Source organism: Hemitrygon akajei, chromosome 20 (genome assembly GCF_048418815.1).
Source record: "Hemitrygon akajei chromosome 20, sHemAka1.3, whole genome shotgun sequence".
NCBI classification, from domain to species: domain Eukaryota; kingdom Metazoa; phylum Chordata; class Chondrichthyes; order Myliobatiformes; family Dasyatidae; genus Hemitrygon; species Hemitrygon akajei.
Window position 1 is genome coordinate 21,462,079 of NC_133143.1, and position 14,554 is coordinate 21,476,632.

At 43.8% G+C, this 14,554-nt stretch overlaps 1 protein-coding gene across 1 annotated transcript in view; it reads left to right on the top strand.

Moving 5' to 3' along the window:
- Nucleotides 1–13,593, top strand: part of LOC140713635 (N-acetyllactosaminide beta-1,6-N-acetylglucosaminyl-transferase-like) — a 66,505-nt gene extending 52,912 nt beyond the window's left edge. The window contains exon 3 of the mRNA XM_073023999.1: nt 12,237–13,593. Within this exon, the coding sequence (XP_072880100.1) occupies nt 12,237–12,247 (11 nt within the window). The 3' untranslated portion in view covers nt 12,248–13,593. The remainder of the gene's footprint in view (nt 1–12,236) is intronic.
- The last annotated feature ends 961 nt before the right edge of the window (nt 13,594–14,554 follow it).

Consider the following 14,554-nt stretch of genomic DNA (forward strand, 5'->3'; position numbering starts at 1 on the left):
ATACACAGTCAACTTGTCGTTACAAATGTCCCACAACAGTTTAATGATCTTTAATCTAGATAAGACTGAGATGTGCCATTTTATGCAAGAGAAAAGTATACGTACAGTGAAGATAGGACCCTGAGGAGTATTAATGTACGGAGGGATCTTGGGATCCTGAGCGCACTGAAAGTAGCAACACAAGTGACAGATTGGTTTTTTAAAAAGTACACTGCATTCTTGCCTTTATTGATCAGGAAAATGCATTTAAATAAAAGTTGGGAAACTGTACTGGGCCTGCAAAGAACTTTGGTATGCCTGGATTTGAATATTGTGTGCAGTTCTGGACACTGCACTACAGAAATGATGTGGAGACTTGGGAGAGGGTGCAGAAAAGGTTCACCAGGCTGTTAGCTGGATTGGACTGTATTAGAACAGTACAACACAATATAGTCCCTTCAGGCCACGATGTTGTGCTGGTCCTGCTCTGTCTGTGCATCTACATATCAAATAAATAAAGGCATGCACTCAGAGCAGAAGTTAATTTGCAAAGGGAGTTCACTTTGCAAACAGAGCAGCAAATCAATGTGCATGCATAGTTTATCAGTCAATAATTAGTCCTAAAGGGGAGTCATTGTTCTAAAAAAAAAGATCCATACATTACAGACTTTTTAGCCTATTCAAAGATCAAACTGAACTTCCTTTCCCACATAGCCGTCCATTTTTTATTTCTAAAACTGAGTCTCTTAAATGTCCCCAATGTATCTGCCTGTACCACCACCCCTTGCAGTGTACTCCATGCCCCTACTATACTTTTTTTTTTAAAAAAAAAGCAACTACCTCCTCCCCCCACCCCCGGTACTTTTCTCCAAATACCTTAATGTTGTGCCCTCTTGTATTAGCCATTTCTGCCCCAGGGAATAAAATCTCTGTCTTTCCACTCTTAAGTATCGCTCATATCATCTTGTACACATCTATCACGTCACCTGCTATCCTCCTCCTCTCCAAAGAGGAAAAGCCCCAGCTCGTTCAACCTATCCTCATAACAAATGCCATCTAATCCAGTTAGCATCCTAGTAAATCTCTTCTACACCCTCTCCACATCTTTCCTATAATGAGGCAACTAGAATGTACACAGTGTGGTATAACCAGTATTGGTTATAACCAGTACAGTATGACCTGTAACATTTACCTCGTGATTCTTAAACCCAATCCCTTGACTAATGAAGGCTAGTGCACCATTCACCTTCCTAACCATCCTGTCCATCTTCCACAGCAATTTTGAGGGATCTATGGACATAGACACCCAAGGTTCCTCTGTTCCTCCACACTCTTAAGAATCCTGTCATTAACTCTCTCCTCTTCCTTCATTTTCAACCTTTCAGATTGAACTCCATCTGCCACTCAGCCTAGTTCTGCATCCTATCAATGTCCATTGTAACCAACAACAACCTACACAATCCACATCACCACCAACCTTTCTGTCATCTGCAACATTCACTACCCTCAATGATACCTCACCCAGAATATTGTGTATTACAAATAGATTCCTTCTGCTCAGATAATTAACTATAACCTACTTCAATGTAAAAACTTTCAAAACAACAAAATTGTCTGAAATGTAGTAAAACACAAATAATCTATTTAAGTATTTGTTGAAGGATAAACATTCCCCAGAACATGGAAGAGAAACTCCTTCACTACTGGAAATTGGCTTAGAAATGTTATGTCTGCCTGAGGGAGTTTGGTTTAATGTGCCATCTAACAACACTGGGTTGCCGCAGTATTACACTGGATTGCCGTCATCTGCCTGGATACACTGAGAGGTCATTTTGACTTCCTAGAATAGAGTAGGAAAGCTGAATAATAAACTTGGCTTGCATCTCTCTGACTTCCTACTTCAATGGGGAACAGATGGCGCAGGTTTTGCAGACACAACAGCAGTGTTTAAAGAGGCATTTATACAGCCAGAAAAAAAGATGATGTGCAGGCAGTTGAGACGGGTTTGGAGTGCCATCATGTTGGCAGAGGCATGGTGTTTCCAAGAGCCAGGACTTTTCAGACAGTAGCACAACGCGGTGTATGGTATATAAGTCGGTGGTAAAGACTTCAAGACATTGGAGCAGAATTAGGCCATTTGGCCCATCGACTCTGCTCTGCCATTCAATCATGGCTGAAAGAAAGCCAGTGCAATGTTGGCATTCAATGATGACTAGAATATAACAACAAAGGTGTATTACTAAGATTTTGTGTCGTGTTGGGCAGAACATAGCAGAATCGGGTTTAATGTCACTGGCGTATATCGTGAAATGTGTTGTTTTGTGGGAGAAGTACATTGCAATACATAAACTATAATTTACAATATGAAATATTTTTATTATCCCTTGAGTAATCTGATGATGGAGGGGAAGAAGCTGCTCCTAAAATGTGCCTTCAGGCTCCTGTACCACCACCTTGATGGTAACAATGAGAAGAAGCCAATGTCCTGGGTGATGGGGGTCTTTAATGATGGATGCTTCCTACTTGAGGCATCAATCCTTGAAAATGTCCTGGATGCTGGGGAGGCTAGTGCTCATGATGAACCTGACAGAGTTTACAACTTACTGTAGCTTACTTTGACTCTGTGCCGTGCAGCCAGCCAGAATGCTCTCCATGGTACATCTGTAGAAATTTGTGAGTGTCTGATGACATGCCAGATCTCTTCAAACTAATGAAATATAGCCGCTGTTGTGCCTTCTTTGTAACTGTATTGATATGTTGGGTCCAGGATAGATCCTCAGAGATGTTGATACCCAGGAATTTGAAATTGATCATTCCTTCCACTTAAGATCCCTCAATGCAGACTACAATGTGTTCCCTTATTTTACCCTTTCTGAAGTCAATATCGATTCTTTACTGACATTGAGTGAAAGTTGTGTAATTTTATAATTGCAGATTAACAGTGAACTCTATTTTATAAAGTCATTAAACATTAATTTGTTTGGTTTACATAATTTAAGGCAAATTTTGAAAATGTAGGTAGCAGAATCAACTGTTGCAACTATCTATGATATAGATAATGCTACTGTTAGGTTTGTTTTTAATTGATCACATCTCTGTTTGCACAGCCAGTATCTGTCACAGATGTCATCTTTGGATACATGCTAGATTACCACACTTTGTAACTTGGCACCTCTCTGCAGTGAAGAAGTGGATGTTCAATCGCTTAGTGTAAATCAAAGGAATATGGGGTTATTCCAATGTCTAGAACAAGGAAACAGATGGAAATGATGATCATATTACAGGCAGTAAAGGGAAATGCAAACTTTCCAAAAAAAAATTAAGATCTCCAAACAGGAGTAGGTCATCTGGTTCTTCAAGGTTATTCTGTTTTTGCTCAAATTTGTGGCCGATCATGTACCCAAGCATTATCCCTGAGGCCTTTACTTCAAAGCAAAGAACTTGGATGTAAATAGCACCTGACAGAATCTTAAGAAATCTCGAAGCATCAATAGAAGCATGAAACACACACAAAATGCTGGCGGAACACAGCAGGCCAGGCAGCATCTATAGGAAGAAGTACAGTTGACATTTCGGGCTGAGACCCTTCGTCAGGACTAACTGAAAGAAAAGATAATAAGAGATTTGAGAGGTGGGGGGGGAGATCCGAAATGATAGGAGAAGACAGGAGGTGGAGGGATAAAGCTAAGAGCTGGAAAGTTGATTGGCAAAAGGGATACACAGCTGGAGAAGGAGAGGGTCATGGGATGGAAGGCCTATGGAGAAAGAAAGGGGGAGGGGAGCACCAGAGGGAGATGGAGAGCAGGCAAGGGGTGATTGTGAGAGGGACAGAGAGAAAAGGAAAAAAGGGGGGAAATAAATAAGGGATGGGGTCAGAAGAGGAGGGGGGCATTAACGGAAGTTAGAGAAATGCAGCTGTGTATCCCTTTTGCTAAATGAACATTGATTTCTCTAACTTCCGTTAATGCCCCCAACCCTTCTTACCCCATCCCTTATTTATTTATTTGTTCTCTCTTTTCTCTTTTTCTCTCTGTTCCTCTCGCAATAACTCCTTGCCTGCTCTCCAACTCCCTCTGGTGCTTCCCTCCCCCTTTCTTTCTCCTTAGGCCTCCCGTCCCATGATCTTTTCCCTTCTCCAGCTCTGTATCCCGTTTGCCAATCCATTTTCCAGCTCTCAGCTTTATCCTCCTCCCCCCCCCCCCCCCGCCTGTCTTTTCCTATCATTTCGGATTTTCCTCTCCCCCTTACACTTTCAGATCTCTTACTATCTTTTCTTTCAGTTAGTCCTGACGAAGGATTGGCCCGAAACGTCGACTGTACTTCTTCCTATAGATGCTGTCTGGCCTGCTGCATTCCACCAGCATTTTGTGTGTGTTGCTTGAATTTCCAGCATCTGCAGATTTCCTCGTGTTTGCGTTTTTAAATAGAAGCATGAAGTTTGAAATGTAGCCATTTTTGTGACACAAGTAAAACACATAAGATTATTAAGGGATTGGACAAGATAGAGGCAGGAAATATGTTCCAGATGCTGGGAGAGTTCAGTACCAGAGGGCATGGTTTGAGAATAAGGGGTAGGTCATTTAGGACAGAGTTAAGGAAAAACTTCTTCTCCCAGAGAGTTGTGGGCGTCTGGAATGCACTGCCTCGGAAGGTAGTGGAGGCCAATTCTCTGGATGCTTTCAAGAAGGAGCTAGATAGGTATCTTATGGATAGGGGAATCAAGGGATATGGGGACAAGGCAGGAACCGGGTATTGATAGTAATTGATCAGCCATGATCTCAAAATGGCAGTGCAGACTCAAAGGGCCGAATGGTCTACTTCTGCACCTATTGTCTATAAGTACAAAGGCCAATAGCAGCATTACAAGCGTAATAAAATGAAAATCATCTATTTATTGTGTTATGTACCCCGTAACTGGGTCACTTACCAGTAAAGATAGAGAGGTCCGTTGAAGTCTGATGGTACTATTTTTAACAGTATTTATTGATAAAAATACACAAAAATAATATCAATGCAAACATACAGATAATATATGTCGTCAATACTAAATCTAAAAGCGTGGGTATAATAATAATCAATAAGAAATAGCTCTATCATTGTCTAGGGGATAATGTATTGTCCGATGGAAATATAAAAGTCACTCAAGTTCATTCAGGCTGCAGCTTTTGGTTGGAGAGAGAGACGATTTTTTTAGAACTTGCCCGTTTTCCTTTTTATGTCGATCCTTCAAAATGTCGTCGGTGGTGATCTCTTCTTTAGTTAAGTCGTCTTCCGTGGTAAGGCCTCAATCCCGAGCAACGGGAAAGGACACACGTGGGCCCTCCACCGGCTGTCACTATTAAACGCTGTCACGGGATTTCTAGCGTTTCTCCTGGTTCCCAGACCCTCTTTTATCCTTACTCACGGGGTCTCAGATGTCAATCAGGTTGGGATGATGCCCTCCCCCAACCAGCCCACGTGGCTCATTCCTTGAGGGCTTCGATGAATAGCACAGTGCTCAATGCACAATTCCGTCTCCAAGAGACAATGGCTGTTTCCCCTGAGGGGAAACGCTGTATCGCTGAGGGGCCAGGACATTCCAAACCCCTTGTGGATTCTGCATCTCTCTCTCTCATTTCCTGGTCTCCTGACCTGAATTAATAGTGATCTTGCGATTCTCAAAAAGGAGGGGGCTACTTTGTACCCTTCGGCCCCTCAGAGTTGGGGCACAGGCGTAACAGTTGAAATTGAAGTCAACAGAACATGCCTGATCAATACAGACCACAGTTGATTAGAATGACAACTGTGCAATGTTAACCTTGGCTGCAATCATATGATATAGTTGGTTCTTGAAATCAACCAGATCTAGCAGTGCTGCAATTTAAGTTCAGCCACATACGGTTTGGCCAGGGAAACATGATATCTGGATGATGGAATTGATGGCTTTGTGACAGAGTCTGAGGATGATTCAAAGATTGGTGGAAAGGCAGATAGTGTTGAGGAAGCCATTTCATCAAGGCTAATCCATCTCTCTCCCAACCCCAATCTCCTGCCTTCTCACCATATCCCTTCATGCCCTAACTAATCAGGAATCTATCAAACTGCCTTAAATATACCCAATGACTTGTCCTCCACAGCCACCCATTGCAATGAATTCCACAGATTCACCACTGTTTGGTTTAAGAAATTCTTCCTCTTCTCCATTCTAAATGGATGTCCCTCCATTCTAAGACTGTGTCCTCTGGTCTTAGACTCTCCCGCCATAGGAAACATCCTCTCCATATCCACTCTACTGGTCCAGGTGACTTAACTACCTTCAGACCTTTCAATTTCCCAAAACACCTCCCTGGTAGTGGTAAGTTCATTCACTCTCAAACTTCCAGCATACTGCTAGTGTCTTCCACTATGAAGACTGATGCAAAATACTTAATCAATTCGTCCACCATTTCCTTATCCCCATTACTTCCTCTCCAGCATAAGGTTCCACTGGTCCAATATCAACTCTCACCTCTCTTTTACACTTTATATATTTGAAAAAACTTCTGGTATCCTGTGGAAGAAAATATTGTGAGTTAAAGATTTTGATAAGGGGTTATTTTTGGCTTTTTGAGTATGGAGACCAGTTTGCAGCTTAGTTTGTTAGAGATATGGCCTTGGCTTTCAGCAGAGATGATTCTGAGAATAAATATTGCAGTAGCTTATTGTGTAAGAATTAGTCATAAGGATATGATGCAAACTATTAATATAAAGTTGTGCACAGGACTGAATTTTTAATATTTGGCTGTGGGTTTAGTTTATCGCAAGAGATCTGCATCTGAACCTAGTTTATCTATTCTGATTCACAAGGTCAATCGAACAGCCTTTGCTTCTGTAATCAATTTGTGCATGCATAAAAAGAACTGTGCTCTCTGTATTATTTGGAGTTTGAACCCATTGTTAGAGCTCCACTCCACACGATATTGTGAATAAAGCTCTCTTTATGTCAAAGTTGGTGTCTAATTTACTTGCAATCAACTTTAATTGAATTTCCTTAGCAAACTAATTTCCCTAACAATTTAGCGATGAGGATGGGATCCCTGTAGATACAGGATCCAAGCGAAATGATAGTAAATTTCCTTTGACAATGTGAGCATCACTTGCGAAGTGTTTGTGGAGAACATTTGACCATGAGCCACTGTGAGTCTCTGGGGGAGACGAGACGAGTGTAGATGAGAGGCTCCGCCCAGCTGGTGGACATCCCTGAGCTCCTGGAGAGCGGCAAGATGGTAGATGGAAGACAGGGTCCGAGACCCACAGTGAGTCCACTGAATAGTCAAATTAAAGGTCAATAGGGACTTCAAAGACAGGGTAAATTCTGGCCAGAAAAGGGTAAAGAAATTGTAGTGTGATTGAAAACTAACTAAATTTGATTACTGGCAAGAAATTAGTAATGAAAGAAAATGTGCCAAAGCCACTGTTGCTGTAGTGCAGAGAAGAGACACAACTTTGAGGCCTGCTGATCCACCAACAAAGGCTATTATAGGCTAGTTCAGCTTCCTGTTTCATCTTTAGTTGCCTTCTATTGATTTTTGAAAGCCCTCTAACTTCCACTAATTTTTACTGTATTATATGCCCTCTCTTTTACTTTTATGTTGGTTTTGATTTCTCATCAGTCACAGTTATGTCATCCTGCCTTTAGAACACTTCCTCTTTGGGACGTATCTCTTCTGTGCCTTCTGAATTGCCCCCAGAGGCAAAAGGGATGTGTTGATGTTTCAGGTCAAGACCCTATGTTGTGACTGGGAGTGAAGACAACAGATTGTCAATAGAGGGAAGTGCAGGAGAGGGGTACAGCAGGAGATGGGAGGTAATAGAAAAATTAGGAGGGGAATATTGGGCAGAATGGAGCTCAGTAGGTAAGAGGAGGGATGGAAAATCTGAACAAAGGGAGATATTCCTCCAACTCACAATGTATCCTGGAGAATGATGCAAATTGATGTAAGTGGCAGGATCTCAGCCAGGTTCGTGGTCCTCGGCTCTTACTGGAGCATGTAAGAGCAGACTAATGTATTTTGATTCTTGTGGAGGTTTACTCTAGCCAATCTCCTCTGCATGCATGCTTATATTGGGATCGGATCCTCAATTTCCTCACTTGCAGACCCCAGTCAGTTCAGATTAGCAATGATGTTTCCTCCATGATCTCCGTCAGCACAGTGTGGCTAACCTCAGCCCCAATTGCCATATATAAGTTTGCTGACAACACCACTATTGTCAGCTGAATCAAAGCTGGTGATGAATCAGCATATGGGGTGGCGGGGGGTGGGGGGTGAGATTGAAAATCTGGCTGAGTGGTGTTGTAACAACAATCTCTCTCAGTGTCAGCAAGACCAAGGAGCTGATTATTGTGCAAACACGAGGAAATCTGCAGATGCTGGAAATTCAAACAACACACTCAAAATGCTGGTGGAACACAGCAGGCCAGGCAGCATCTATAAGGAGATGCATTGTCCTAATGAAGGGTCTCAGCCCGAAACGTCAACAGTGCTTCTCCTTATAGATGCTGCCTGGCCTGCTGTGTTCCACCAGCATTTTGTGTGTGTTAGCTGATTATTGTCTTCAGGAGGAGGAAACTAGAAGTCCATCAGGGGTAAGGTTTTTACACAGAGGGTTGTGGGTGCCAGGAATGACTTGCCAGGGATGGTGGTGGAGGCTAAAACATTAGGGGTATTTAAGAGCCTCTTGGACAGGTACATGGGTGAAAGAAAAATAGAGGGTTACGGGGTAGTGTGGGTTTAGTACTTTTTTTTAAAGGAATATATGGGACAGCACAACATTGAGGGCCGAAGGGTCTGTACTGTGCTGTACTATTCTAGTGTCTAATGAGCCAGCCTTAATTGGGGGATCAGAGGTGGAGAGGGTCAGAACTTTAAATTCATTGGTGTTATTATTTTAGAGGAACTCGTGTGCAATTACAAAGAAAGCCCTCTTCTTCTTCAGGACTTTGTGAAAATTCAGCACGACATCTAATATTTTGACAAACTTCTACAGACGTGTAGTGGAGAGTATATTGACTGGCTGTATCGCAGCCTGGTATGGTATTGCAATACCCTTAAACAAAAAATCCAACAAAAAGTAATGGATATGTGCCGGTCCTCTCTGACATTGAGCACATCTGCACAGAACATTGTTGCAGGAAAGCAACATCCATCATCAGGACGCCCCACCCACCACCCAGGTCATGTGCTCTTCTCACTTCTGCCATCACGAGAAAGGTGTGTGTGGCACAGGGCACACACCACCATGTTCAGGACTTTCTCAACCATCAGGCTTCCGAACCAGAGGGGATAACTTCACTCAGCTTTACTTGCCCCATCACTGAACAGTTCCCATAACCTATTGACTCACTTTCAAGGACTCTTCATCTCATGTTCTTGATATTTATAGCTTTTTAAAAAATTATTATTTATTTTTTTCTCAGCTCAAGCTGGTAAAACCTGAGGTACTGGCATAGCCAAGCATGCTCATTTGTCAATTGCTAGGAACTTTCGGACTATTCTAGTGGCGTTTAGTATTGTGGCTTTCTGGAGATTTACATAGATATTACTGTCTAGCCCTATTTGTTTAATGTTATTGTGTGCAACACACACACAAAATGCAGGAGGAACTCAGCAGCCAGGCAGCATATAGGAAAAGAGTACAGTCAACGTTTTGGGCCAAAACCCTTCAGCAGGACTGGAGAAAAAGTGATGAGGAGTAGATTTAAGAGGTGGCGGGGAGGGAGAGAGAAACACAAGGTGATAGGTGAACCCTGACAGGCAAGGGATGAAGTAAGGAGAAGGGAAGTAAATTGGTGAAAGAGACAGAAGGCCATGGAAGAAAGAAGGGGGTGGAAGGAGCACCAGAGGGAGGCGATGGGTGGGCAAGGAGATGAGGTGAGGGAGGGAAAAGGTGATAAGAATTGGTGAAGGAGAGGGGGTTTGGGGCCATTTCCGAAATTTTGAGAAATTGATGTACGTGCCATCAGGTAGGAGGCTACCCAAACGGAATGTAAGGTGATGTCACTCCAACCTAAGAGTGGCCTCATCACAGCAGTGGAGGAGGCCATAGATAGACATGCCAGAATGGGGAATGGGAAGTGGGATTAAAATAGGTGGCCACTGGGTGATCCCACTTTTTCTGGCTCAACGAAGCAGTTTCCCAATCTATGTTGGGTCTCACCATATGCAGGAGGCTACACCGGGAGCACCAGATAGAATATACAACCCAAAAAGACTTACAGGTGAAGTGTTGCCTCACATGGAAGGACTGCTTAGGGCTCTGAATGGTAGTGAGGAAGGAAGTGTAGGGATAGTTGTAGCACTTGTTCCACTTACTAGGGTAGGTGCCAGAAAGGAGATCAGTGGGGCAGGACAAATGAAGAAGGGAGTTGCGTAAGGTGCACTCTCTGCAGAAAGCAGAAAATGGGTGGAGGGAGGAAGATGTGCTTAGTGGTGGGATCCCGTTGGAGATGGCAGAAGTTTCAGAGAATTATGTACTGGATGCAGAGGCTGCTGGGGTAGCAGGTGAGGACAAGAGGAACCCTATCCTTTGGTAGAGTGGCGGGAAGATGACGTAAGAGCAAACACGTGTGTGAAATGGAAGAGTTGCAGTTAAGGACAGTGCTGATGGTGGAGGAAGGGAAGCTCTTTTCTTCAAAAAGGAAGACATCTCCTTCATTCTAGAATTAAAAGCCTCTTCTTGAGAGCAGATGCAGTGGAGACAGAGGAATTGATAGAAGGGGATGGGGTTTTTACAAGTAACAGGGTGGGACGGGGTAAAGTCTGTGGGTTTACACAGTGGATAAGCTGTCTCCAGAGATGGAGTCAGTGAGATCGAGAAAGGGGAGGGATGTGTCGGAAATGGACCAGGTAAATTTGAGAGCAGGGTAGAAGTTGGGTACAAAGTGGATGAAGTCAACGAGTTTAGCATGGGTGCAGGAAGCAGCACCAATGCAGTCACCGATGTAGCATCGGAAAAGTGCAGGACGGTCACCAGTGCAGGCTTGGAACATAAACTGTTCCATGTAGCCAACAAACAGGCAGGCATAGCTGGGACCCATGCGAGTGCCCACGGCTACCCCTTTTGTTTGAAGGAAGTGGGAGGAGCCAAAGGAGAAATTATTTAGAGTGAAGACAAGTTCCAGGAGGAAGGTGTGGTGGAGGGGAACTGGTTGGGTCTGGTGTCCAGAAAGAAATGGAAAGCTTCAAGACCTTCCTGGTGGGGGATGGAGGTGTATAGGGACTAGACATCCATAGTAAAAATAAAATGATGGGGGCCAGGGAACCTGAAATCATTGAAAAGATTCAGAGCGTGAGAAGTGTCGTGGATGTAGGTAGGAAGGGACTGAACTAAGGGGAAATGAAATAGAGCCAAGGTATGCAGATACAAGTTCAGAGGGGTCTCCCTGGACAGGCAAGCTTGTGGATCTTGGGTAGGAGGTAGAAACGGGAGGTGCGGGGTGCGGAACTATGAGGTTGGTGGTGGTGGATGGGAGATCCCTAAGTGTCGGTAAGGTTGGTGATGGTGTGGGAGACGATGGCCTGGTGTTCCTGAGTGGGGCCCTGTTCGAGGGGTAAGTAAAAGGAGGCGTCTGCGAATTGGCGCTTGGCCTCAGCAGGGTAGAGGTCAGTACGCCAGACTGGGAACTGGCAGTGCAGAGAGGGGTGGTTTGGGGGAAGGGAGAGGCTTGAAAGAGGAACTGAACTGATGGTGATGTAGGGTGAACAAGTCCCTGGTGGGGAGAGAGCTTGGGTTTATGGGGGTGTGTAGGATGGGTGAAGCTGTTAGGGTTAGGATAGGGCTGAGAAATGGGGATGCATGCCTCCTCATGGGGAGAGAGGGGAGAGGGTGGACTTGGTGTTAAGTGAGCCCCTTTGTGGGGGTATGGCCAAGGCTATTTGGGTTGCAGTCCGATTTAGTTCAGAAGTTACGAATACGGTGAAGGGCAGGGTTGGGGCATTCTGTGGGGTAGTGGCTGATAGTGTTCAACAGGTGATGTGGGGTAAACTTGGCCCCCTGCTAGGGAAAGGGCTTGGTTTGTGTGACTGTGTGGGAGGGGTGGAGATGTTAGTTTAGGGGTAGGGCTGGGAGATTGGGAGGTTTCACGGTGAAGGAAGGTGCGGTGGGAACTGGCAGTAAGGGAGAGGTGGTGCAGGACCTTGTGTTGGGGGGTGGGCGTTGAAAGAGGAACTGAACTGATGGTGATGTGGGGTGAACTTGTGTAATGCCTTTGGGATGACATTTAATTTTCTCTTTTACAGGACTGCTTTGAATCGGACTGGATTGTATTCAGGGATTCATCTTTGAATCTGGATGAATATGCTACAGTTGTTACCGACTTCATTAAAACCTGTGTGGATGAGTGTGTGCCTACATAGACTTATTGTACATTCCCAAACCAAAAGCCTTGGATGAACCAGGCAGTACGTCGACTGCTGAAGACTAGATCTGTGGCATTCAAGTCTGGCGACCCAGGCCTGTACCAGAAAACCAGATATGATTTGTGGAGGGCTGTTTCAAGGGTGAAGGGACAATTTCGAACAAGGTTGGAGGCGATATCAGAAGCACGGCAACTCTGGCAGGGACTGCAAAACATCATTTCCTACAAAGCGAAGCCCAGTAGTATGAATGGCAGTGATGCTTCACTACCAGATGAACTCAAAGCCTTCTATGCCCACTTTGAAAGGGAGAGTATACCTACAGCTGCACCTGATCTTTTCTCAGGGGACAGATAATTTCATATTCAGTAGGTTTAAGAAGGAAAACCAAAGCAGAACTTTTAGTGATTACTAACAGAATTAAAGAAACAGATGAAGTTTATTCAGTGACACCTAATGAAGATCTTTATAAGGAAAGGGTGGAACTTCAAACACAGCGTGATTTTCTTTTGACCTATCCCATTGAGCAGCAACTTCTCATTCCCACAATCCTGACTGAGAAGTTGCAGAACCTGTACACATATTGGGCAGTAGAGTCATAAGCAAGATCTATAAGGCTGTACCCTTAATCTCTTCCTGTTTGGGATAAACTTATTTAACAGAATGGCTGCTATACCCGTGATGTCACCACCACGGTTCTGTTGGCCAGTTTTCCAAAACCACGAGTGCTCTTCAACCATTCTGCTACCCTGAACTCCACCCCACCTGTGGGTATACCCTGTTTGCAGAATGTTGTGCTGAATCCCATCAACTTCACCAATTGTGTCACACAAAAATATTTTAAATTTCTTTCCTTGCTCTTTCCTGATTCAACAACCAGAGGAATTCCCAAACAAAGGAGGTACTGTACCTACATTAAAGGTTACAAAAATATCTTTTAGAGTTATATAAAGAAGAAAATACAGAAAGAAAGAAATATGGTTAATGTAGTAATAGAGACAATATAATAGTCTGTCCATGTCTCGAACTCCAGCTCTTATCACTGGTCACAAACTGTGGTGAACTACATATACCTGTCTGGACACGCCCCCCGCTGACTGCTCCTGTGGCTCCTCCACAGACCCCTGTATAAAGGCAATTGGAGGCACTGCTCCTCCCTCAGTCTCCAGGATGTTGTGTGATGGTCTCTTGCTGCTGACAGTGCTTTCTTCCAGCTAATAAAAGCCTATCTCTTGCCTCACATCTCCGAGAGTTATTGATGGTGCATCACAAACCAAGATTCCCATTTGCACAAAGAAATTGCCCCACTTTATGCTCCTCAAAAATCTCTATATCTTTTATCCCAGTACTTTTCCTTCCCTTAGTAGAATCAGCGTATGTGTTCTTATCTCTTGCACCCTTTGGCCTAGGCACGTAGCTCAGAAACCGAGGCTGAAAGGATGAAAAGATTTTTCACCAGATCTAATCTCACTAATATGCATCAAAGCACATCTCCAGGCTATCACCATATTCCAGACTGACCCTGTCCTGTCTTGCAAAATTCCACTTCGTGGTACACATCTTAGCAAATGCTGAGGAGAAGTCAATTTTCTTTACAGAGAGTGGGTGTAGGACGACCTGGGTTGATCAGAAAGAGAGAGAAAGGGTCAGAGGAGAGGATTTAATCTTCATGCCATTGGGTTGTAGGCTACCCAAGCAGAATATGAAGCATTATTAAGCAGAGCAACTAGTTTTAATTGATTTCTTTGGTTTTTGGAGAAGCATTTTATAACTATGTCCCAAGGTTTCTAATCCATTCCTATTATTCTGTTTTATTTAATAAATGCAGCTTAAAGACAACAACAAAGCCAGCACTCAAATAACACTTTTAACATAGCAAAACATCACAAGATGCCTTGGGGTGGAAATTTGACACTGTGCAGGAGGCAGGAGGGATGAACAGTAGAAAAACATGAGAAAAAAATCATGTCAATCCCTGAGACTGCATGTGCTGGAAAAGGGAGCACAGGAATGAGCTGCCAGAGGAACTCAGTGGGTCAAGCAACATCAGGGGGAGGATATGGACAGTCTACATTTGTACTATCTCCTAAACATATTCATTGCCCTTGGTGCATTTTGCACAAGATCATGGTTAACATTCAATAACCTCTTCTTCCCACTGGGTGTACTAATACCCTGTGGAGTGTAAAAGCCAATTATGG